At 48.4% G+C, this 25,825-nt stretch overlaps 1 protein-coding gene and 2 long non-coding RNA genes across 3 annotated transcripts; 1 reads left to right on the top strand and 2 right to left on the bottom strand.

The window, feature by feature from the left end:
• Positions 1 to 222: 222 nt before the first annotated feature.
• YPEL1 (yippee like 1) lies at positions 223 to 24,411 on the top strand. The gene is made up of 5 exons (XM_045887189.3): positions 223 to 425; positions 15,918 to 16,200; positions 19,952 to 19,995; positions 20,680 to 20,788; positions 21,985 to 24,411. Exons 2-5 carry the CDS (start codon positions 16,084 to 16,086, stop codon positions 22,072 to 22,074), a joined length of 360 nt encoding a protein of 119 aa, XP_045743145.1. The 5' UTR covers positions 223 to 425; positions 15,918 to 16,083; the 3' UTR covers positions 22,075 to 24,411.
• Positions 17,360 to 20,686, bottom strand: LOC135362539 (uncharacterized). Its single transcript, XR_010407360.1, has 5 exons — positions 20,387 to 20,686; positions 19,670 to 19,864; positions 19,128 to 19,291; positions 17,673 to 17,930; positions 17,360 to 17,552 (listed from the first exon to the last, which is right to left on the bottom strand). It is a non-coding gene; the product is annotated as an uncharacterized LOC135362539 (long non-coding RNA).
• On the bottom strand, positions 22,567 to 25,574 carry LOC135362538 (uncharacterized). Its single transcript, XR_010407359.1, has 2 exons — positions 24,410 to 25,574; positions 22,567 to 23,994 (listed from the first exon to the last, which is right to left on the bottom strand). It is a non-coding gene; the product is annotated as an uncharacterized LOC135362538 (long non-coding RNA).
• Between the last annotated feature and the right edge of the window lie 251 nt (positions 25,575 to 25,825).

The raw sequence follows: 25,825 nt of genomic DNA, 5'->3' as shown, positions 1-25,825 counted from the left end.
CTCATAGGCTGGCTCCGAGGCCGCGCTCGGCAGGCCGACCAATGGGAGCGCGGCGCGCCCCGCGGCACGTGCGCCCCCGCCCAGCCCGGCCGAGTGAGAGCCGGTCGAGCTCCGGGGCGCGGAGCGCGCGGGGAGGGAACGCGCGGGCGGGGCGGGGCGCGGGCGGGGCGCGGGCGGGGCGGCGTGCTGATTGGCCGACGACGCGTTCCGAGGCCGTTAACGGCGGCGCGGCCGGGCCGCGGCTCCAAAACAAAGGGCAGGCGGCCCGCGGGGCGGCGGCGGGAGGATGCCTCGCGCCCTGCCGAGGCGCCAACGGCCGCAGCGCGTCCCGGGCCGCGCCGGCGCCGCCTGAGAGCCGAGCCCGCGCTGACCGGGACCCGGGCCGGATGGGCGCTGCGGGCCGGGGCGCGGACCGCCGAGCGGCCGTGAGTACGGGCGGGCCTGGACACTGTTGCGCGGGCGGCTACTTTGTGGCGACCCGAGGCTCCTGAGACTGCGGGCGGGGCCGGAGGCACCTGTTGGGCGTCCGGGCCGGCGGGCGGGGCGCGAGCGGGCCGCACCTGTGGATGTTTTTGTTCTGATTTGATTTTTTGCTGTTATTTGGCTCACTCCGTATTGGAGCAGACCACAAAGCCTAATCTTTGATTTTGCCCCCCTTTCTTCCCTCCCTTCCCTGTCTCCTCCCCACTTCAGCCGCGAAAAAATTTACAGAGAGAATGAACTAGATGCCTGATGATAATAGGCTTTTTCCCTCTTAAAAAAAAAAAATGTTGCGACCGGGGAGGGAAATGAGGACAAAAGAAGGCTCCTAGGAATGTTTACTGAAAGAGGGGGATGTTTTCAAGTTGCCCACATAAAGATCGTGACTAAAATGAATTGTCCTCCGTATCAGTTCCCTGCTTGTAGCACTAGGCTTTTATTAAAGCACAGCTTGCAAAAGCCATAGCTTGGGAAACCTGCTAAGTAAGGTCCCCCTCCCCCAGGCCTGCCTCTGATTAACATCTTTGATGTCCAGATAATGTACTGAGTTCCAGGATGGAGAAAAAAAAGGCGGGGGGGCTGTAATTTCATTTTGGAAAGATAATGGCTTTGGAAGACATCAGTTTCCCCACCCCCAAGCTTTTTTGTTGAGTTGCATTTCTTCTTCCTCTTTCTAGCCAGATCATACACTTTAACCTGTTGTTTCCTTTGCCAAGAATGTTATTCTTTCCACCCACCTCACTCCTAAACTCCTACCCAAGCCTCAAGAGGAGGCTTACCTCCTCTAGGGAACTCTTCCAGGTGCTTCACCTGAGCAAGCTGCCCCTCTCCCACCTATGCAACCTCCAGCCTCTGCACCATTCTAGTAGATGAGTCCCTGCTCCGTGCCAGGAGCTGTGCTGGTTGCTGAAGTGGTTGAGTTTTGCAATCGTGCATTGGTTCCCCCCTATCCCTAGCCCCGGGCTCTTGGGTGACAGTAGGGGCACACTTGAGGAATGCTAATACTGAGGCTCTCCTGGACACATGCTCCCTCCCCTTGCATCTCACAGGGTTAGAGTGTCTTCTACTTGCGGGAACCTCCCAGAGGTAGGACCAGAGCAAAATCATCTCCTACCACAGACCTGTAGCATGGGTTCTGGCCTCTACTGAGCACTTAAGAAAAAAATAAATAAATAACTGAATAATCTTAATTACCAATCTGAGCAATAGCCTTTGCTTTTTTTTTTTTTTTTTTTAAGATTTCATTCTTAAGTAATCTCTACACTCAATGCAGGCTCAAACTCACAACCCCGAGATCAAGAGTCTCATGCTGCACCAACTGAGCCAGCCAGGCACCCCAATAGCCTTTGCTTTTTAAACAAACTTCTTGTTTTGGAATAACTTTAGATTTCCGTGAAAGTTGCAAAGATAGTACAGACAGTCCCAATATGCCCGATGCCCAGTGTTCCGCATTGTTAACGATCCTCCACTGCCATGGTGCATTTGCCAACATGACATGGAGACATTCTTGAACTGAAGTCCAGACGTTAACTCTTACCATTTTTGAAGCCCTGGAATGTGTAAAGCTCTTTCTGTTGGAAGCAGTGTTCCTATAAAGTCTGTTCTGGATTTCCTGCCTGTCGTCCCTGAGTTTCACAAGGACCCAGTGTCCAGGGGGCAGGAACGAGAGTGGAGAGGGCAAGGGACTGCCATAGAGTTTAAATGTATTTTTTCCCCCTGGGAGACTGATAAATGGAAACTAGAATATGAAGAAGCAGTATTCTTAGTTGGTAGCATAAATAACCACTTCAGCCTCCCAGAGCTGTTCTGACGTGCAGAGCTGGCAAAACCAATCCCCAGCCGCTGGGAATGCTTGAAATGCTGAGGTCAAATTGCCAATAGAATCTGCCTGGGTGGGGGCGCCTGGGTGGCTCAGTCGGTTAAGCGACTGCCTTCGGCTCAGGTCATGATCCTGGAGTCCCAGGATCGAGTCCCGCATCGGGCTCCCTGCTCGGCAGGGAGTCTGCTTCTCCCTCTCCCGCTCTCCCTTCTTGTGCGCTCTCTCTCTCTCTCTCTCAAATAAATAAATAAAATCTTAAAAAAAAAAAAAAAGAATCTGCCTGGGTGGTTAATGCCAGGAAGCTATAAAATTGGCATTTCAAGAAGCTACTTGGGCTAAACTTGAATAACACAGATTCTGTTAACCTGGGAGCCCCAATTCAAACACAGAGAAGTGAGGAAACCCCTATTGTTAACTAAGCCCATTTTGCCTATTTATTGCTATCCCTTTTAATTTGTGAGGGCACGTCAGACTGCATAGTAACATTTGTTCTCAACTTGCTGGGTCTTTGATTTTTGCCTTTTCCATGTGTTCTGTTAGATCTAGGTGCCTGATGTAACTTCAGTAGCGACTTACCTACATTTGTAGAAAATATGAAAACTTTGGAAAAGAAAAAAACAATAGAAATCCTCCTTTCAGACCATTCTCTGATGCATTTCATTTGAGTTTAATTTGGTTTTACATTTGTAGAAAAGTAGTTAAATCTGCTAATCAGCAAAACCTCTAGGGAGTGGAAATTTTGACATGAGATTTTGGGGGAGGTTGGGAGAAAGTTCTGACCAACCAAGAGATGGAGGGCTAAGGATTCTGGGGAGGACAGCATGAGTTGGATTCAGAAAAGAAGTCCCCATTCCTCCCGTGATAGAAACCCTCTGAAAAGCTGTCTGCTGGTGATAGTGAAATGAAAATCCTGGAGCCAACCCACCTTCGTCCACACCCGGGGAAGGGGCCCTTAATCTGGCACCTGAAGAGCCTCAGGACCGGGACCAGGACCCGGTGGGGCTTGTGAGGTGTGGAGATGTGCTTGCCAACCCTCTGTCTCTCTGACCTGACCTCTTGCGTGATTGTCTGGACCACCCTGTGAATCGCAGTTTACCCACATTTTACAGAGAGAGCACAGCTTGGCTTGAGGTTCCACGCCACCAAACACAAGGCAGGGTTTGAGCCAAGTGCCCTTGCAGCTGTGTCTGCCCTCACTCCTGGCAGCCTGTCTCCTGCCAGACCTCACCTCCGGGCTCCCCCGTGCTGTCACGTGGCTTCCCGGTGTTGGCACTCTCACCCCCGAGCACTGGCCCCCTTCGATTGCTCTTTGCATCTCTGGTTTTTCCTTCTCTTGCCCCAACACAGGCCCTCAAATGTTTGATTATGTCCTTTTTAGCATGTGATTAAATAATTATAGGTTAGGATTCCCACCTTCCGTCCTGCTTCCATCAGCCTTCTGGGTCCCACCCTTTCAAGTGAGAAGGGCGGTGGCATGAGGGTAGCTAGCACCTTGGTCTCTCCCCCTGCTGATAGCAAGCAAGCCAGTAACCTCTGCTAGGAAGTGTCCCTAGGCGCTGACTCTGGGGAACTTTGTTACTAGTGGGAGAAATACAAAGGGCATGTTACAGGTTGTTGGAAAAGAAGAGCTCCGTGCAAACACATTAATCAGTCTTGCAGACAGGTGGTAGGACTGAAGAAATCTTCTTGCCACTCCCAGTGGGCCTGCTGATCACCAAGCCTGCAGTTCCTGAAATGTGTGGAGAAAAGCGTTTCACCCTGTAATTCCAGTAAGAAGGCAGACCGTGCGTGTGAAGGGACGCTGGTTCTGCCAAAGGCAAACTAGACTCCTGCTATTGCCCTTTGACGTGAATCCTTCCAGGCCTTTCCATGCCCGTGCTCTGTGTGTGTGTGTGTGTGTGTGTGTGTTTGAATAGTCAGTACGTACATTCAGTATCAACAATCTAAGGTTACCGGGACGCCTGGGGAGCTCAGTCGTCAAGCGTCTTCCTTCGGCTCAGGTCATGATCCCAGGGTCCTGGGATCGAGCCCCGCATCGGGCTCCCTGCTCAGTGGGGAGTCTGCTTCTCCCTCTCCCTCTGCCTGCCACTCCCCCTGCTTGTGCTCTCTCTCTAATAAATAAAATCTTTTTTAAAAAAAATCTGAAGTTACCAAAAAGCAGATGGTGAAAAGGAAGCCCCTTCCCCGTGCTTCCTAGCCCCCAGCTGAGGTGCAGGGGTGTGCACCCCAGGGCGCTGATAGGTGTTACCAGATGGCTGCATCCCAGCCAGTCCTCGCCAGTGGTGGTATCAACTTTTTAAAAATCTTCGCCCACCTGCTAGGTTGTCGGACCTACCAGACTGCCTTTAATTTGCATCGATGAGTGAAGTTCACACCGGTTCATGTGTCTGCAGGCGTAGTGGTCCAGGGCGTAGACTCTGGCTTTGAATCCACAGCTTCCTAGCTCTGGGCCCCAGTTTCCACAGTGGGACTAATAAGAACCCCCACCTCTGAAGGTTGCTGCCAATTCGTTTGGTTCTCATGGAGTCAGCTGCTTAGAATGGCGTCGGCCTGGGCTGGGGTGCTCAGCAGAGCCCCCGTGTTCCGTTTTCTGTGGAGGATGTGGAGCCACCCACCTGGGGTCCCACTTGCGCCATGAACTCTGGCTGAACGCTTTGTGTGCCCGGTGCCTCTTTCCCCCTCTCGGGGGAAGTGGAGGGCTGGGACTGAGCCTATCTGCCAGGTAGTGGTGGTGCGGGGCGGTGGCGTGGGGAGTAGAGAGAATGGGTGTCCCAGGGTGTGGGGCCCTCGGGAGCCTCCACTCCATCCCGGAAATGTCAGAGCTGCTTGGTTGGGGCTTTATTTCTCAATGTTTTTGTCTTTAGAAGTGTGGTAACAGCACCATATGGACTTGGGCCTGATTCACGTTCTCTTAAAATAATTATACATGTTTATTTTAGGAGAGAAATTTCTGGAATCCAGAATATTGTTTTTGCTCCAAAAAATTACCCCACAGTAGTATCTTCTGGGGGGATGGTTGCTGCCCTCCAAACCTAGGGGAAACATAATGTCCTGTAATAAACATGATTCACTGGATCCGTTTGCCTTTTGATTACTTCACAGCGGCTCCTAACTTGCCAGTAGATCCTGTTGTAAAAGCCCATTTTGCACACTGGTTGCCTGAAAACTTGGCCATGATTTCGCCAATGCCACAGTGGATACCCAGTTTAAAAGCCTGGTAAAAACACAACCTGATACCCTTCTCCGTGACCGCGAACCCAGGACCCCCTTTGCCGGGCAGTGACGGGGCTGGCTATCAGGACGGAGACGGTGAGATGTGTGTGCATGAGGCCCCCTCCGGCCTTGGAAGGGCTGGCCGTGAGTGCTGAGCGCGGACGAGGCTCAGTAAAGGTGACAGGAGCCCATGAGGTGGGCTGTTCCGCAGAGACGGGCCTTCTGGACACTGGCGACTCCTCAGGCTGAGGTCACCCAGGGTGAGGGAAGGCACACAGCCTTGCCATGGAGCAATTCACAATAAGCAGAAAAGCCTTGGCAAGTTGCCACTTTGAAAGGTGTTGTGTTGTCCCATACAAAGGGAACCGCATGTGAGCTAAAAATGAGAGGTGTTACCCCCATTCTTATTATGAATAAAAGTGAAATCACTTTTTTAAAGTAATCTCTACACCCAGCGTGGGGCTCGAACTCCCAACTCCGAGACCAAGAGTTGCACACTCTGCCAGCTGAGCCAGCCGGGCGCCCTGAAATCCCTTGTTTCAAGGCTGGAGGGCAGTTTCTGTGGGTTCTCCATTCGGCCACAGGGAACCGTGTTTCTGCCACTGAAGGGCAGGACTCTCAAGACCTGACGAACCAGCTGGTGCATGGTCTGAGATCCCTGTCTCTTGGCCCCTTCACTGCGTGCTTTTAGAATCTTCATTAGAGGGAGTCTGAGGAAAGAAGGGACAAAACTGAAGGCTCCTTTTGATAAAGAGGGAAAAACTCAGGTGAAGGTATTAAAACACTCAATGTGAGTTCAGTAAGAAGTCAGGTCGGGAAGTGCCTGGCCGGATCAATCGGAGCATGGGACTCTCGATCTCAGGGTTGTGAGTTCAGGTGTGGGGCCTACTTAAAAAAATATATATATATTTCCTTCCTTATGGGTCATCACCAAATGGGACGGGGTGCACGTGTGGGTTGACAGTGTCTGTGGGGCCCATGTGGGACATGGGGTGGGAGCTGGGCTGCTGCAGGTGGGATCCATCCGAATTGACCCTCATCCCCATGACCTGCCTCCACAACCTCCCTCAAAACTGGGAGGGATGCCAGGGTTCAAATTCACAGAGTGCCCAGTAGTTTGGGGCAACAGATAAAACCTGATAAAATGTACTGGGGCTAAGGTGATGGCTTGAAAAGGTTAAGGTTTGGGAATCACTGGGAATATCAAATACAATCAGACTTCTTCAGAACTCCCTTAATCCTTGGTTGAGAAGACTTTTAGTGGAGAAAGAAACAGAGCTTCGTTTTGGAGGACGGGTGTGTAGGCGTGGGTGTATATCCCTTGTATGGAAACTTCCTCCACAATATTCTTGCTAGCTGGTTTTCTCTGTTGGGAAATGGGACGAACCATTAATTTTTTTTTAAAGATTTTATTTATTTAACCGAGAGAGACAAAGTGAGAGAAGGAACACAAGCCGGGGGAGTGGGAGAGGGAGAAGCAGGCTCCCCACTGAGCAGGGAGCCCTGATGTGGGGCTCGATCCCAGGACCCTGGGATCATGACCTGAGCTGAAGGCAAACAGTGACTGAGCCACCCAGGTGCCCCTGAACCGTTAATTTTTATTTCTGGTATAAAATAGGATCCAATTTTGTCTTTTCCTGTAGATGAGTATCTATAACATCCAGCACCGTTTTTGGAAACCTCTCTTTTCTGCTGTCGCTGTATCTGGTGTCCATCTGTGCATAGGTCTGTTTCTAGGCTCTCTTTTGGGTCCCATCCGCCCATTTTCCTGTTCCCCACCAGCAGTGCCCTGCCCCATGACTGTGGAAAATGGCAGGACGGCTCTCTGTCAGACTCAGGTATCAAATGGGCTTCCTTTGTGCTCTTCAAGAGCATCCTCACTAGTTTTGACCTTTGACATGATGGGGCTCAGGACGCACTACCCTAAAAATGTCACCTTGGCATATTGAATATCTTAAGCTGGAGAAATTTGAGAAAATGCCAGAAGGAGGAAGGTCATTCTGACCTCCCCTTTTGCCCTTATTCCCCGGCACAGGTCATAAGACCCCCCCATGGGAAAGGTGTCCTCCCTGTACCAGGAGGAGGGAAGACATCCTCATCACCAGAGACAGGGAATTTGGGGCTGAGAATTGCGCACCACCTTGTTAAACCTACCCTGTCTTTCTAGTTGCTTCCTCTCCATGGACTGCCCCCTAGACCAAAGCCGTCTGCCTCGTCAGTTCTTCACAAATAGTTTCTTTGTTTAAGTGGTAGAAAAGCTTCCTGCTCGGCTGCTATTTTGGTTCTTCATTCTCTTCTGAAGGTTCCCATGGACATGGAAATGTTCAGTAAAATCTGTGTGCTTTTCTCCTGCTAATCATCTTTGCCAGGTTAATTTTCAGACCCAGCCAGGGACCCCAAGAGGGTTGAGGAAAACTTTTCCCTCCCCTATAGACATTTGTAGGGTAAGTTTTAGAATCCAATCTCGCTGCCTCTCACTGGCTCCCTGGCTTGTATATGCGTGCATACACACACACACACACACACACACACACACACGCACACCAACACATCTTTCTGGATTTTGATTTGAATTGCATTTAATTTAAAAATGACTTTGGGGGGCGCCTAGCTGGCTCAGTGAGCAGAGCGTGCAACTCTTGATCTTGAGGTCATAAGTTTGAGCCCCACGTTGAGTAGAGATTACTTAAATTTTAGGGGCGTCTGGGTGGCTCAGTTGGTTAAGCATCCAACTCTTGGTTTCGGCTCCGATCATGATCTCAGGGTCATGGGATCAAGTCCTGCATCAGGCTCTACACTCAGCAAGGACTTTACTTGAGACTCTCCCTCCCCCACTGCCCCTCCCCCTGCATGCACACTCTCTCGCTCTCAAATAAAGAAAATCTTCAAAAAAAAAAAAAAGTTAAAATAATAAAAATTAAAAAATAAACACTACTTTGGGGAGTATTCATATGTTTACAATATCTTCCGGTCCTGATCTTGGTATATCTCCATTTATTTACGTATTCCTTATCGTCCCTCAAAATTTTATACTCTTCTCTGTCAAGTCTGAATTTATTCTTAGATACTTTGTACTGTTACACTGTTGCATAAGTCTGTATTTTCCATTCTAATCTGTATGCCTTGTTGCCTTGCAGAGCTGGCTGGGGCTTGTGGTAGGGCTGTGTGGAAATGGTGGTGTAGAGGCTCATTCCTGATCTCAATGAGGATGTTTTCTAAGTCTTACCATGAAGCATGATGTTCATGGTGGGTTGTTTCATTTTTATAGATGTCTCTTAACAGATAAGGAAGTTCCCTTATATTCTTATTTTGCACAGAATGTTGTTAGAATTGAGAATGGACGTTAGATTTTATCAAATGCTTTCTCTGCATCTATTGAGATAAACAGAGAACAATAGGTGGTACATTGTATTAACTACATTTTCTGACATTAGATGATTTTGTATTCCTGTGATAAAGTCAACCTAATTGTATTTTATTATCCTTTTAAAATAGTATTAGATTCTGTTTGGTAAAGTGATTTAGGGTGTTTGCATCTTGGTTCATGAGAAGAAAATCGTAGTGAATTTCATTCTTGGCACTGCCCTGATCAAGGTTTTGTATCAAGTTAAGCTAGCGGGTTCATTCCCATTTCTTTAATGTTTATCAGATTGTTCAGGTTTGCTGTTTCTTCCTGAGTCCCATTTTTCAGTTCTGTTTCTTCTAGGAATTTATGTGTGTGGTTCACATTTTCAAATATATTAAATTGATCACAACATCCTCTTACCCACAAATCTCATCCAAAGAAAGTGATATTCCATTTCCATTTCTGCCAGGTTATTACTTATATCCGATCTCTCCCCAATGAGTCGAACAAAGCTCTATCAGTTTTATTAGTCTTTTCCAAGAACAAACTTTTGGCTTTGTTGATCCTCTCTTGCATATCCATGTTTTCCTTGTCTGTTGCATAAAATTTTTTCCTGTTTATTTCCTTCCTTATATTTTCTTTGGGTTGTTTCTCTGTTATTTTTTTAACTTTTTAAAAGATTTTATTTATTTGACAGAGACACAGCAAGAGAGGGAACACAAGCAGGGGGAGTGAGAGAGGGAGAAACAGGCTTCCTGCTGAGCAGGGAGCCCGATGCAGGGCTTGATCCCAGGACCCTGGGATCATGACCTGAGCCGAAGGCAGATGCTTAACGACTGAGCCACCCAGGCACCCCTATTTTTTAACTTTTAAAGATGGGTGTTTACTGTTGGTGGGAATGCAAGCCGGTGCAGCCACTCTGGAAAACAGTATGGAGGTTCCTCAAAAGGTTGAAAACAGAGCTACCCTATGACCCAGCAATTGCACTACTGGGTATTTACTCCAAAGATACAAATGTAGTGATCTGAGGGGCACCTGCACTCCAGTGTTTATAGCAGCAACATCCACAACAGCCAAACTGTGGAAAGAGCCCAGATGTCCATCGACAGATGAATGGGTAAAGGTGATGTGGTATGTGTGTGTACACACACACACACACACACACACACAGGAATACTACTCCGCCATCACAAAAATGAAATCTTGCCATTTGCAATGACGTGGATGGAACTAGAGGGTATTATGCTAAGTGAAATAAGTCAGTCAGAGAAAGACAATTATCATATGATCTCACTCATATGTGGAATTTAAGAAACAAAACAGAGGATCATAGGGGAAGAAAGGAAAATAAAACCAGACGAAATCAGAGAGGGAGCCAAACCATAAGAGACTCTTAATCATAGGAAATAAGCTGAGGGTTGCTGGAGGGGAGGGAGGTGGGGAGATGGGGTAACTGGGTGACGGGCATTAAGGACGGCACGTGATGTAATGAGCACTGGATGTTATATAAGACTGATGAATCACTGAACTCTACCTCTGAAACTAATAATACACGGTATGTTAATTAATTGAATTTGGATTGAAAAAAATTCTCGGGGGGGAAGAAAAGTCAACCTTAAAAAAAAAAAAAAAAGGCATCATCACAGCAAGATTCCCTGTGTTGCCATTTGACATCCACACCCACTTCCCTCCCCTCCTCAGCCTACCCCTTAACCCCCGGCATCCTCTAATCAGTTCCCCATTTCCATGATTTTGTCACTTCAAGAATATTATATAAATGGAATAATATAGTATGTCACCTTTGGGGGTTGGCTACCCTTTTCTTCTTTTTTTTTAAGCATAATCCTCTGAAGATTCCTTCAGGTTGTTGTGTATGTTAATAGTTTGTTCTTTTTTATAGCTGAGTGGTACTCCAGGGTATGGATGTACCACTGTTTGTTGACCTGGCTTGTTTCCAGTTTCTGGCTATTATGAATAAAGCTGCTGTATACATTAAATAAATAAAGATAGGTGTTTAAGGGCGCCTGGGTGGCTCAGTTGGTTAAGCGTCTGCCTTCGGCTCAGGTCATGGTCTCGGTCCTGGGATTGAGCCCCACATCGGGCTCCCTGCTCAGTGGGGAATCTGCTTCTCCCTCTCCCCCTCAACTTGGGAGCTCTCTCTCAAATAAATAAATAAATAAATAAAATCTTAAAAAAAAAGATTAGCTCATCAATTTCACCTGTCGTATTTTCTCATCTACATCCTATAAGATCATACATGTCCCTTTAAGTACTAGAAAGTAGTTATTTTATTATTGTTTTTTGGTTTTTTTAAGATTTTTTTTTTTTTTTTTTTTTGAGAGAGAGAGAATGAGAGACAGAGAGCATGAGAGGGAGGAGGGTCAGAGGGAGAAGCAGATTCCCTGCCGAGCAGGGAGCCCGATGCGGGACTCGATCCCGGGACTCCAGGATCATGACCTGAGCCGAAGGCAGTCGCTTAACCAACTGAGCCACCCAGGCGCCCCTATTTTATTATTGTCTAATAATATTAATAAAAATATCTTCTAATTTCCATTCTTAGACACATGGGTATATAGAAGTACATTCCTTTCTCTCCTCAGGTTATACTTTTTTAAATATCGGAGAATCATCGACACACAATATCCTATTAGTTTCAACTAAAGATCATCATATTGATCTTTTTATTGATCTGGATATTTTTATACATTATGAAATGATCCCCACCATAAATCTAGTATCCTCTGTCCCATACAAAGTTATTACAAAGTTACTGACCATATTCTCTATGCCGTACATTGTATCTCCATGACTTCTTTATTTTATAGCTGGAAGTTCATACCCCTTAATCCCCTTCACCGATTTTGCCCATCCCCCCACCCAGTCCCCTCCGGTAACCAACCATTTGCTTTCTGTATGTGTGAGTCTGATTCTGTTTTTTCTTCCATTTTTTTTGTTTAGATTCCATATACAAGTGAGATCGTATGGTATTTGTCTTTCTTTCTGACTTATTTCACCTAGTGTAGTACTGTTGACGTTGATCCATGTAAGATTTCATGGTGAGATGGCTGCATAGTATTCCATTGTGTATATACCCCACATCTTCTTTATCCATTCTTCTATCATGGACACTTTGGCTGCTTCCATTGCTTCCCTTTTCTCCACATCCTCGCCAACTCTTATTTTTTTGTCTCTTTGATAATAGCCAATCTGAAAGGTGTGAGCTGATGGCTTACTGAAAACTACAATAAGGGGCGCCTGGGTGGCTCAGTCGTTACGCATCTGCCTTCAGCTCAGGTCGTGATCCCAGGATCCTGGGATCGAGCCCCGCATCGGGCTCCCTGCTCAGCGGGGGGCCTGCTTCTCCCTCTCCCACTCCCCCTGCTTGTGTTCCCTCTCTCGCTCTATCTCTCTCTGTCAAATAAATAAATAAATAAAATCTTTAAAAAAAAATACAATAAAATCAAAACTAGATTGGTATTTCCCAGATGATGAGTGATGTTGAGTCATCTGTCTTTTCACGTGTCTGTCGGCCATCTGGATGTCTTCTTTGGAAGAATGTCCATTAAAGTCCTCTGCCCTTTTTTTTTTTTTTTTAAGTAGCCTCCACACCCAACGTGGGGCTTGGACTCACAACCCCGAGATCAAGAGTCACATGCTCTTCCAACCGAGCCAGCCAGGCACCCCCCTGCCCATTTTTAATCAGGGTGTTTGTTTTTAATTTGTGTTAAGTCCTTTGTATATTTTGGCTATTAACCCCTTATCAGATGTATGATTTGCAAATATTTTCTCCCATTTCCTAGGTGGTCTTTTGTTGATGGTTTCCTTTGCTGTGGAAAAGCTTTTTAGTTTGATATAATCCCATTTGTTTATTTTCTCTTTTGTTGCCCTTGTCTGAGGAGACTGGTCCAAAAAAACATACCGTTAAGAATGATGTCAAAGAGCTTACTGCCTATGGTTTCTCTGAGTTTGACAGGTTTGGGGTCTTACATTCAAGTCTTTAATCCATTTTGAATTTATTTTTGTGTACGATGTAAGACAGTGGTCCAGTTTCATTCTTTTGCACCTAGCTGACCAGTGTCTCCAAGACCATTTATTGAAGAGACTCATTGTGTATTTTTGCCACCATTGTCCTAGATTGGCTGTACACGTGTGAGTTTGTTCTGGGCCCTCTATTAAATTCCATTGATCTCTGTGTCTGTTTTTACGCTGCCTTGATTACTGTGGCTTTGTAGTATAGTTTGAAATCAGGGACTGTGATACCTCCAACTTTGTTCCTCTTTCTCCGGATGGCTTTGGCTATTGGGGTCTTTTGTGGTTTTATACATATTTTAGGATCCTCTGTTTTATGAAAAATGCCACTGGTATTTTGCTAGGGATTGCACTGAATCTCTAGATTGCTTTGGGTCGAATGAGAATTTTAATAGTATTCTTCCAATCATGAGTACAGAATATCTTTCCATTTATTTGTGTTAGAAGTACATTTCTGAATTTCTAAGCATACAAAGATTTTTCTTGTTCTGTTTTCCTATTAATTTCTAACTTAAGTGTACTGTGGTCAGAGAATATACTGTATTTTCAATTTTTGGAAGTTGGTTGAGACTTGTTGTAGGGCTGGCTTTTGTAAATGTTTGTGTGCTTTGAATGAATGTGGATTTGGCAGTTCTTACAGTTTTCTCCATGTCTTTTAGGTCCAGTTTGTTCATCACATCGTGCACATCCTCTTTGCCCGTAATCATTTGTGTTTGTTCTATCAGTCACTGAAAGGCATAGTAAAATATAAATATATTTATATTATATATGCTATATTTTAAGTATAAGATAAATATGCAATAAGTATACCACATTTACACACTATAATCAGTAATCTTATTTTTTTTTAAACTGAGCTTTATGTCCAGCATGGGGCTTAAACTCATGACCCTGAGATCAAGAGTCGCATGCTCAACAACTGAGCCAGCCAGACACCCCCAGTAATCCTATTCTGATTAAAGATTTATCTGTTTCTCTTTGAAGTCATGTCAGTGTTTGATTTACATATTTTGAGGCTATGTTATTAGGTGGTAAGATTGACACTTGCTATTATTTCCCTGCTATTTTTATCATTATGAAGTAACCCATTTTTCTATCTAGTAAATGTTAATATATTAATATAGTTTTTCTTTTATTATTTGCATGTTGTATCTTTTCTATCCTTTTACTACTTTTTTTTAAAGTAATCTCTACACCCAACATGGGCCTCAAACCCACGACCCCAACATCAAGAGTCACATGTTCTACCGACTGAGCCAGCCAGATGCCCAATCCTTTTACTACTTTAACTTCTTTATTGTGAATCACATACATATAATGTTAGTAAATAATTATAAACCCTATGTCTGTGTTGCCACCATCCAGGTTTCCAGCCTTATCTTTCAGCCACTCTGTGTCCTTATTTTAAGGTATATCTCTTGTAAATTGCATCTAGATGAATTGTTGAACTCACAACTCCAAGATTAAGAGATGCATGCTCCACCAGCTGGGCGCCCCCTTTCTTGTGTCCTTTTAGACTGACATTTTATCATTCACTGATACACCCCTTTGTAGGTTTGGAAGTTAGTTAGGTTTTGTTATAGAAATTTCATCAAAATCACAACATGTATCCTACTTTACCAGAATCTGAAGCTTAACCTATACTATATCTACTTTTTTGAATAATACAAGGACTCTAGAAATTTTTCAGCGGAGCTCCCACCCTGAGTTATTGTGCTCATGTATTACAGTCCTGTCTTTTTCTTTTATTTTTTTAGGGGATGGGTAAAGGCAGAGGGGGTGGAGGAGAGAGAGAGAGAGAATCTTAAGCAGGCTCCATGCCCAGCGCGGAGCCTGAGGCCAGGCTCAATCTTAGGACCCTGAGATCATGACCTGAGGGGAAATCGAGAGTCTGACAGTTAACCAACTGAGCCACCCAGGCGCCCCCTACAGTTCTATCTTTTCAAAGCTCTATGAGCTACTGCTGGTCTGTTTACCCAAGGACTTAACCATCCTCTATTCGCCTTTCCTTTTTTTAGACTCTAACGTTCTGTGTTGTTTTTCTTCTGTCTGAAGCACATCCTTGCACTTCCTTTAGTGATATTTTGCAGAAGTCAAACTTTTTAGTGGTCTGAAAATGTCATTCCGGAATTCTTGAAAGATATTTTCACTGGATTCTGGAATAGCCATTATTGCCTTTCAGGACCTTAAAGGTACCTTTCCCGACTGGCTTCTGGGTTCTGTTGTTCGGTAATTTTCCCTCCCCTTCTGGATCCTTCTAAGACTTTTATTTCTCTTTCTTTGGTGTTCTACAGGTGCTCTGCCCACATTTTTCTCTCACTTTACCTTCTGTAAATTTAAATATGTGTCTGGGCCTTTGTGTCATTTGGAGGAAATCAAGCCACGTCAGTGTTGTGGACGTTTTCCCCTCTAGTTTCATCTAACAGTTTATAGTTTTCATTCTTACATTTAGGTCTTTGATCTACTTTTGAGTTAATTTTTGTATAGGGTGTTAAATAAGGGTCCAACTTCATTTTTTTGCATGTGGATATCCAGTTTTCCCAGCACCGTTTATTGAAAAGACTGCCCTTTCCCCATTGAATCATCTTGGCACCCTTGTCGAAAATCATTTGACCATATAAAGGGTTTGTTTCTGGATTGATATGTAACTTCTTCAGGATTAATTAAACTGGATCCCTCACGCATATTCATAAATGTCATGGTGCTTTGAGTCATTAATTCCAGGATTCGGGACAAGCTGTGTGCAGGGCTGCTGGCCTCACTCAGACGGGAGGCTTGTTGGCTGTTCTTTCTTTAAGGCCTAAAATATACTTAATCAGATGTTTTTCTCAAAGTATTTGTATGTAAAAGTAGTTCACTTTGCCACTTCCAGCGACATTTAGAATGGTGAAACAGTGACTGATATTAAAGAATCCGATCTTCTAGTTCTGCTCCCCCAACCCTATTCCTCAAAACACACATCCTAAACATGCCTCCTTGAAGTATTTCGTTCCCTCCATAACCCTCTGCTTTGTCTTGATTCGTTGACAGGTTGTGACATTTTTCTCTCGTCCCAGCTGTGTGGACAGTGCCACACGCCCTCCGAACAACAACGGCTCTTGCGTGCATCTTTCAGTGTTTCTTTTGTCAGAGAGCCCAGCAGAGCCACCAGCCTTCCAGTGCCAGCCCTGAGCTGAGCGAGGAGTGCCCAGCCGAGATGGTGAAGATGACAAAATCCAAAACTTTCCAAGCTTATCTGCCAAACTGTCACCGAACATACAGCTGTGTCCACTGCAGAGCCCACCTGGCCAATCACGATGAGCTGATCTCCAAGGCAAGTGGTTTGTGTCTGGGAAATGATGAGATCCCCTTAAGGATGATCGTACCTACTCCGCGGACACACATTTAACCATCACATGACTTCCTGGGTCGGTTGTGTTCCTACAAGTCTAGAGCCTTCTGGGCAGCGTTGATGAAAGTTTTGTGCGTGACTGAGTGTGACTGCGCTGTGATCCTGGTGTGATGTCGGTCATGGTGTTTGCACAGTGGGTGGGTTTTGAGGGCTAGGCAGCTGGGATAGAAAATTACAAAAAGCAAGATGAGTAGGTTACTTGCCAGAGCAGTAAAGTTCATGTAAAACCAAAAAACACTGAAGGAACAAAGGAAGTCTAGAAAATCTGGGGAAATAGTTTAATAATAGGGAAATTAAGAAATGTTAACTCAGAATGCTTAAGAAGAAAACAGGCTATCATGGGGGAATGGGGGCAATTGGATCTTTTAGAAAAATACCCAGGAGGGATGCTGTGAACAGGCCCACAGCAGCTGCTCTGGGCACTCTGCAGGGCCTGGAACAGCCTCGTGGATGTGAAAAGAACAGTCCAATTCATTATTATTAAGTTGGACTTCTTTTGGGCAACATGTGAGGTCTGTGATCAACCACTTGTGAACATCCAAAACGATAGATGAGCGAGTGTGCCCTTGGGAAACTGGGACCGTTTTCTCCTACCCATCCTCAAGGGTCATGACCACACCCCCGCGCCCCCAATCCTCACAGGTCTCCCTTGCCGGGGCTATGTGAGCCTCCTGCTCCTTCAAAAGCAAAGTCCATCAGGAAGTTGTGCCTCTCGGGAATCTCTGCTTAGGCTTCCTGTTTTACTCAGAAGAACGCTCACCTGCTTGGGTTTTAACTAGGTGATCAGGGCCGGCATCGAAACCTAAATGCGGTGGAACAAGGCAGTTTCTGCCGTGGCTCCTTCGTCCATTCTCGGTGGCCTCCGAGGCAGGCTCCGGGTGTCACGGCGTCCGAGTTCACGGAAGGCAGAGCCGCTGCGGGGCCTCCCCGGGGAGCCGTGTGGCCTGCTCACCCCCCGGAGCCCGGACGGCGGCGCGGACCGGTGCTGAGGTGGGCCCGAGGGGGTTTGAGGTGCTGCCTTGAAGGAGCCCGAGAGCCGTGACGCTGTTTTCTGATTCCACGGAGAGTAGAGGCCCGCTAGGCGGATACAGCCGCGGCCTCGGCGGAGCATCCCCGGAGGAGAGCCCTGCCGGAACCTGGGCGCCCCCGGCGCATGCGCGCTGCCGAGACGCGTCGGGCCTCGCGCGCCGGCGGGCGGTCCCGGAAGCGGCCGCGTTTCCTTCCGCGCATTGTTTGCCCACAGCACTTGCCACGTAGAGCAGAGGCCGGTTCACCTGAGGGCAGAGGTCCGGACAGGGGTTCCCCGCATCCGGGTCCATCTTAGTCAGTGATGCCCTGGCCCAAGGGGGCCGTTCTCGGGGCGGGCGGGTCTCGTTGGCAGGCTCTGGTTTTACCTGTGGGCCACGGCCGGCGTGCCACCTGTTTCCGTGACGTGTTATCGGGCCGCCGCCGCGTTCGTGGGTTTCCACAGCGCGGATGGCTGCCGCCGTGCCCTTCGGAGCGCCAGCGTCCTGGCCACAGGGGCTGCGCGGCCCCCAGAGCCTAAAACGCTTCTCCGCGGGCCCGCATTTAGGGCGGTTTGCAGACCGCGCTCTAGTGTGACTTCCGTCTAAAGCCGAGCCACAGATCTGGCCACATCACTGATCCCAACCCTGTTTTAAAAAAAAAATAAGGATTTGGCGGGGAGGGGGGAGAATTTGCAGAGTCGGCAAGAGGATTAGGAAAATTGGTCTACAGAATTGAAGGCTGATAAGGATGTGTGGGGAAGCCCGTAAGTGGATTATTTGGTAAATTGGACATCAAGTAATATTCCTAATTCTAGAAAGCCACTTGAAAAGGAAACCCTTATAAAGGATTTTTCTCTTTTCTTTTTTAAAGATTATATTTATTTGAGAGAGAACGAGAGTGTGGAGAGAGTGTGAGTGAGAGAGAAGGGCGGGGGGGGAGGGGCAGAGGGAGAAGCAGACTCCCCACTGAGCAGGGAGCCCGACGTGGGACCCTGAGATCATGACCTGAGCCAAAGGCAGACGCTTAACCCACTGAGCCACCCAGGTGCCCCTCTTTTTTTTTTTTTTTCCTTTTTCCCTTTTTCTTTTCCCTCTTTTTTCTTTGAAAGCTGTGTATTTAAATCAGAACACTGCTCGCCTCAGGCTAGGTTATGCCGCAGTAACAAGGAGCCCCCAAACTGCAGTGGCTTAGTAGCTTAGCATAAGGGTCTCTGTGTTGCTCCAGCGAACGCGTATCCAGGGTCAGCAGGGGGCACTGCTCTCTGTACTCGTGGAAGGGACTGCGAGTCCTGGTACAGCTCAGTGTCACCTGCACGTGAGGCAGGGACGGATCTGCTTTCCCCTCCTTACCCCTGACTCCATTCCTTCTGCTTGTCTCTGTTAGTCGTGTGGCATACATGGTCTCTCTCTCTTCTATAAGAACATGGTTTTCCCTTTTCCCTTTTTTTAAGATTTTATTTATTTGAGAGAGAGAGAGCGCATAAGCAGGGGAGGGGCAGAGGGAGAGGGAGAAGCAGACTCCCCACTGAGTGTAGAGCCCAATGTAGGGCTCCATCCCAGGACCCTGAGATCATGACCCGAGCTGAAGGCGGACGCTTAACAACTGAGCCACTCAGGTGCCCTATGGTTTTTCCTTTAACTGAAGGGCCCCCACGACCTGGCATTTTATGGCTAGCTCTCCTTCATTTCCCAGGGTCTCTGACTTTCTCCCCATACCCTCTCGTGCCCAGCTGCTTCCGTCCCCCTCTTAATGTCTGCGTGAGTCCTGGACGTGAGTGCCCTTGTTTGCTCACTTGTCAGTGGGTATCGCTGTCCCACCTTTTTGCAACTGCAAACACTTACCGGTGACCATTCTTGTCACACTGTTCCCTATGCATTCTGGTTGTTTGTCTTGATAGTGAATTCTTGGGAGTGGGGCAGCTGGTCACACAGTGTGTGCCTCTTACATTTAGATATTGTCACCCTGGGCTCCAGTCAACATTCCTCACCCGTCTTTTGAATTTGTGCTGAGGTGATAGGCAAAAAAAAAAAGTTCTCTTGATTTGGTTATTTTTGAGGTCCCTGTGTTCCCCTCGGTCACTTAAGCCTGGCACCAAAGCGGACGAGCCCCCCCATCTGCCTAAGAGGGAACTCACATTCCCTCTTTTGCTGAGAGTGAAGGGTGCGGGCGCTAAGTCTGGAACTGACCCAACTGTACCCCATCCTGCCTCCTTTATCATCCCAGACTACATGAGAATGCTACAAGCTGTTTCTTAGCTTATAGCACTTTCCTGGGGGAGATGTCACTGGAAGGTCCCTTCCTCCAAGTAAGGGGTCATCTTGGGATGTGGTTTTGCTTTAAATTTCAGTGGAAAAGCATGGGAACATCCCCTCAGCCCTACTACCTGACCACGGTGGTGCTGCTTGTCCTGGCCGGGGGAATCGGGACGCTGAGCAGCCCCCCGGGGCTCTAGGAGCGCTGTGACTTCTGGGTCCTGTGTGGGGTCCGGGGTCCTGAGGGCCTATGGTCACTGCTCCTCCTGGGCGCTGCTCGAAACAGCCCACAAGGCGGCCCTTCCACTCACATTGAGGTCCATGACCTGAAACAGGCTCTCCACCTTCATCCCAAAATGCCAAACTTTTCATCTTACCGCAATAAATCTGTTAAAATCTTTTCTTCCTTGCAGTCTTTTCAGGGAAGTCAGGGACGAGCCTACCTCTTCAATTCTGTGTGAGTACTATTGCCATTGGCCATGTGGACATGCTGTGTTCATGGTCAGATCCCATCGAGCGCTTCTGTCCATCCCTGCACTTAATTACTCAAAGCCGGAATATGTAGATAGAATTCCCCAGTGGGCTAGAATGACCCAGTGGTTTTGTTTTGGGTTCTTGGGGTTTTTTTCTTAAGATTTTATTTATTTGAGAGTGAGAGAGAGAGAGAGAGAGAGAGCACAAGTCGGTGGGAGGGGCAGAGGGAGAGGGAGAAGCAGACTCCCTGCTGAGCAGGGAGCTTAACTGACTGAGCCGCTCAGGTGCCCCTGGAAGGACCCAGTGTTTTGATATGATCTTCAGGAATTCCTCTCTCTCTAGTGTGAGAGTTTGGGGGAGAGGTGTGCTCTTACCTGAGAATGAGCTCCCACACGCGGTGTGGTCTGTGACCCATTTGTGGTGGGTTTGATTTTGACCGCGCTCCATACAGAACTGTGGTCACTGTGAATCCCATGTTGGGATTCTCCTGGGGAAATTCTCCTGGGGAAATAGAGTTGTTCCTTCTCAAAGGTGGTGGTGGGCAGGGGGCGGTGCCTCTGGTAACCAGTTAGCTGGAGAAAGAACCACCCAGGGCGGGGTGGAGGGGGACCGGTGGAGAGTTGCGGGGGGCGGATCCTGAGCACTGTCCTCCCCTCCTCCCCTGCAGGGTGAATGTGGGCTGCGGCCCCGCAGAGGAGAGGGTCCTTCTCACTGGCCTGCACGCGGTCGCAGACATCTACTGTGAAAACTGCAAAACCACGCTCGGGTGGAAATATGTGAGTACCTGTCCACACCGGCCTCGCGGAGACTGCGCAGACTTACCACGATGAATAAAACACATGTCACAAACAGAAACAAAATTTGCAAAGGAATAAGACCTCCCGCTGGAAGTGTCAGAAAATCCGTGTTCTCGTAACAGAATCTCTTTTGAGCTGATTAAAGATGGAGGTCCCCACGTGGGCGCACCCGCGCTCACCTCACTCCCAGGGCAGGGGTGACAGCCACACTGGTTGGGGGAGCATGTGGCCCTGCCCTGCAGACCTGTGCCCTCCGAGGGCCCCCTGAAATGAGGGGAGTGTCCCCCACGCAGGTGGCTGGTGACGTTACTTTGCAGTAGTGACAGCAGACCCCACTGCGGTGCTGGGCACAGTTGCTGCCGGCCCACGGGGGGCTTGGCCCATGCACAGCTTCTGCCCACCCCCCACACACACACTCCCTGCTCCTGTTGTTCCCCACCCCTCCCGTTGACTCCCAAGTTTGTCCCCAGTGCCCCCGACCACCCCTGGTGGCATCCAAGAAGTGCGTGTGGGTGTAGCCGGTGCCTGCCTTCATTCAGTTGTCCTCTGCAGCCATTCTGGCCATCTTGGGCAGGGCCACCTGTGCTCCCTCCTCCTGGAATTGCTGATTGTTCCTGTTCTCCGTATTCCCCATCACACACAAGGAGACGCAGTCCCCAGTATGGAGATGGGCTCCGTGAGGCCTGCGCAAGAGTGTGCATGCACACACACACACACCCCACAAACACACACATATCGCCGACCCCTATTCTGTTCCACCCTCACTGCCCATCCAAGGGTCTTCTCTTCCTCCAGCATCTTGGAGGAACAGTCCCCAGGGTGCTTGGCATAGTGGCCTTCACTTGCCTTTTACCTGCAGTCCCTGCAAGGAGTATCTTGCTCCTCTTCCTACCTCCCAGATTGCCTTGCGCATGGTAGATGCTCAGGGACAAACGTGAATTACCCTTCCCCTGTGAGTTGATCTGTAAGGTAAGGAGGAGTAGAGGTGGGCTGTCCTGGCCCGCCCGGGCTTGTCATCGAGACAGATTCTTCCCCCGTCCCTGGTCAGCAGAACAAGGAACACCTGGGGAGACTTGATCTCATACACTTATCTTCTTTGCCAAGAGTGTAATGAGGTTGAAAAGTGAAATCGATTCTACCCTGAAACCTTCTTTCTACTTTTTTTCTTTTTCAAGGAACATGCCTTTGAAAGCAGTCAGAAATATAAGGAAGGAAAATTTATTATTGAGCTTGCCCACATGATCAAAGACAATGGTTGGGAGTAAAGTGAAAACTTTGTTCTCTTCTGAATACTATTTTGTGAAAGAGACTGTAAGCGTAACGGAGGCATCCTGGATGACAGTATTTCTTGAACTTGAACCTTACGGCGGGCTGGCCTCTCCCGGCCGTTCAGGTGGTAAGGTGTCCCTCCAGCCTCTCTCCTGTTCACGTACATGGCTGTTTCTGAAATGTTTCAATGACCTTTTTCTAACTTCTCAAGTTCTAGAGAAAGAATTAACCGATGACTTACCTGTCTAGTTAATACCTTCCTTTAAGCTATGCCTTTAAGATAGAGTTTGGCTGTGCTCCTTCATGTTTGATAGAAACCAAACCAAACTTCCGCGGACCACAGGGTTAGGGGCTTTTTGGGGAGCAAGCTCACTCCCCTCTTTTTTTGAGTGAGGGTACTGTAGGCCACTTTTTTTTCTATTTGTGAAACTACAGATGGGTTATTCCTCTTGCATATGAGCTGTTAAGGCATAGTGCTCATTTAGGAATCTTCCAGAAACAGTCAAGAAATCTATACACCAAGGGACCATTTTTTTTTAAAGCCTTGTTGAGAACTAGACGACATCACTGATTACATTTTAGATAAGCTATAAATAGAGAAATCTGTCTAATGGAACATCTTGTTTATTTAAGCCAACAGCCTCCTTATCTAGAAAGCGTCAGCAAAGACTGTCCTCGCGGGCCGCAGGTGCACATGCGCATAGGGCTGCAGGCCGGCAGGGCTCTGGAAGTGGGGCTTCTGTGGTAGGTGCTGATGGGGCGGTCCACGCAGTTAGAGGTTAACGCACTGGACTGAGTCAAATCGGATTTCCTTTTTTATTCTGTTGTACTTGAAGAAAATGAATTACTTTTGCATATGAAAGAGACCAGAACTAGCGGGATGAACTTCCAAACTTGAGATTTGGGAGATTATTTTAAAATTTTTTTCAGGAAAGAGTCAAGTTCCAAAACAGATTTAAACTTTGTAAATGAATATGGGTCTCCCGTGCCCCACTGGTTCTGTCCCTTGAGCTGACACAGAAGCGACTTGGGCGGTCTTCTATGCCCCGTGTCTCTGCAATGTATTTTAAGTTCTGATCCACCTGTGCCTCCGCAGGGAGAGGGCACGAGGCAGGGTTATGGCCAGTTTTCAGAGAATGGAGGCCAAAAATCATTCCCAAGTAAGTTTTGGTTTTCAATATTCTGACCTGACTCCGGCTGCTGGGCCCGACCTGCTGCTCCAGGAGTCTGGTGGGGCCTTGCGTGTAGCATGGCATGAAACTCCTGAGACCCCAGTGCTGGGGGACGGGAAAAGGGCCCAGCGAGGTAGGGAGAGAGAAGGGCAGCGCACCCCGGCCCGCGGCTCTGAAACCACCTGCAGAGAAGGTCAGCCCAGGGGCACGTGTGAGCTGGCCAGGAAGGGTGGGAGAATGGCTTCCGGTCCCTGGGAGGTCCCTTCCCTCCCCCCAGCCCTCCCCTGAGCCCAGAGCCCACGGCCCGGGCAGGCACTGGGCTCCCGACTGGTTCTGGCACAGCTGCCCCCCTAGAGCTTCCCTTTTGGCACCCTCTTTCTGGCTCAGAGCGAAGCCTTGGGATGTGGGGAGATGCGGCGCCCTGCTCCGGGCAAGGGGACAGGCGCCCGAGTTAGCGTACGCACGTCTCCAGGTGTCAAGGGCAGGTCTTCGTACAGCTGTGTGAGCCTCTGCGCGTGCAGGTACTCCAGCAGGCTGCTCTTCCCCGAGCTGGCGTCCCCCGCAGATTTCGGTTGTCCCAGCACAGTCCCCGTGTGTCTAAGTTCACGTTCAGCTGTACAGCCTTCAGGCGCCCGGGCCCGCAGGCGCAGCGCACTCGCTGCCATGCTCTGAAATCCGAAGACGCTACGCCCTCGAGCTGGCACGTGCAGCGTGGACATCTGCGGCTTCCGTCCTTAGTGGCCACTTTGAAGGGACAGAAAGGCCCTTTCATTGAGGAGTGAGTACTCATCATTGAAAACGTCGCCTAAACTGACATTTCCCTTCTCGTCTTAGTTCCTCCGTAAGCCTCTATGCTGCGCCCGAGGCCCAGAGAGGATGAGGGCCGGGGGGTCCCGGGGGTGCCGAGGGCAGGGCTCCCGAGCGCTTCCCAAGCTCACTTAAACTGAAGAATCTTCTCAAATTTTTCTGACCGAGTTTTGTGTATACTAAACCTATATTTAAAGCTTTTGTATGTTCTGGGCAAGTTTACTGCTCCTTCGATTTGAGCACTTTGGTTTTTGTATTGTCTTTTGTGATGGCATTGAAACATTTTTACTAGTGGTCTTCTGCCTTATTTTGTAATTTTTTTTTTGTAATTGATACCAACGAAAACTCTTACCACTTTTTTTGTTGGTCTTCTGAGAAATCCAAGCTCCTTTCGAAACCAAATGAACGGACCGTGAGCTGGCTTCAGGGAAGGACATTCATGAGACCACAACCAGATGTGCTGGTAAAGTGTTGGAATGTTCCACCCTCTTAAATTCCTAAACAGTAAATATCATCCTGTGACTTTTATTTAAATTATTTAAAATATTTTTTTCCTTAAAGAATGGGAGGTGATGCTAGGATCATAAATGCATTTAACTTGAACTATGTAGTGTTCTCTGGCACAGCACATCTGCTTTAGAAGTGTGGTTTAGTTTTGTTGCCGTTTTATATATACATATATATAGTATTTTTGTACCTAATGCTTATTCTTGATGGCATCTGTCAGATATTAGGCAAGATCAGACATGGGAATTTTTCCAAAAGCCCTTTAATTTACCTGAGGACCTCACCAGGTACTTATAAAATCCAAGTGGTTTTAATATCTAGAAAACTAATTTAAGTTCCAAAACGACCTACAGCAATGTAAACCGTCCTTTGTTAAAGGCTCTTGGGTGGACCTGCAGCCCAGGGTGGCCTGGCCGTCATGCCTTGGGCCAGGTAGGTGTGGCCGCTGGGCACAGCTGGAAGGACGGACAGATGGACAGCAGCCAGAAGGTTTGCCCCTTGGAGCAGGACTGCCACGCTCACGTGCACAAGCCTCCTTCAGCCTCCGTGTCCAGCCCTCTGTCCTCTGTCTTTGTGAGGTTGAACAATAAAGCTTCCACTCTCAGATGGTGTCCTTCCCCGTAGCACCTCCTGTCTCGGGCGCTCTGCTCTGATGCTGGGAGCTTTGGGTCTGGGGTCTCCGAGCTCCTCCTGTGGCCACTCCGGTCCCATGTGGTGACATGCAGCCTGCCGTGTCCCGGAGCACTGAGCCACCGGGCTCCCCACCCGGCAAGTCTGGGAGGAGGGTAGGGGGCTGGTGCACGTAGCCCGAGAAAGCCTCACCTGAGCTCCCCCCGCCCCCAAAGGCTGAGGAGTCCGGGAGCCTCCTGGGACCCTCCCTCTCCAGGGCCTCCACCCGCACCCTGAGCCACCAGCAGCTGTGCGTTTACACGGCTGTCCCCGCGCGCAGCCCTCTCCTGGGTGAACAGGCTCTTGGCATCCTGGGCACAAACACTGCAGTGTAAGCCTTTCAGCAGCTACCTGATGTCTCGGTGTAGCCGGGAGGGGTCGTGGTGAGGAGGTCGTGAAGGAGGACGATGAGGGCCTGGCCCCGGGCAGAGGGATGAGCGGGCGCTCTCTAGAGCCCCGGCCCCCGGCTGCAGGCTGCCACAGGCAGAGGACTGCAGAGGGACAGGGTGCACGGGGAGCACAGCCCTTGTTCTCCACACACAGGACAGCCCGTGACTGGTGTGAAGCAAGAGGACAACAGGCGGATGAGCTC

This window comes from Mirounga angustirostris, unplaced genomic scaffold, assembly GCF_029215605.1.
Source record: "Mirounga angustirostris isolate CCGP_5_RB_7025 unplaced genomic scaffold, mMirAng1.0.hap1 SCAF_14, whole genome shotgun sequence".
Lineage (NCBI taxonomy): Eukaryota > Metazoa > Chordata > Mammalia > Carnivora > Phocidae > Mirounga > Mirounga angustirostris.
This window is presented reverse-complemented; position numbering and strand designations above follow the sequence as displayed.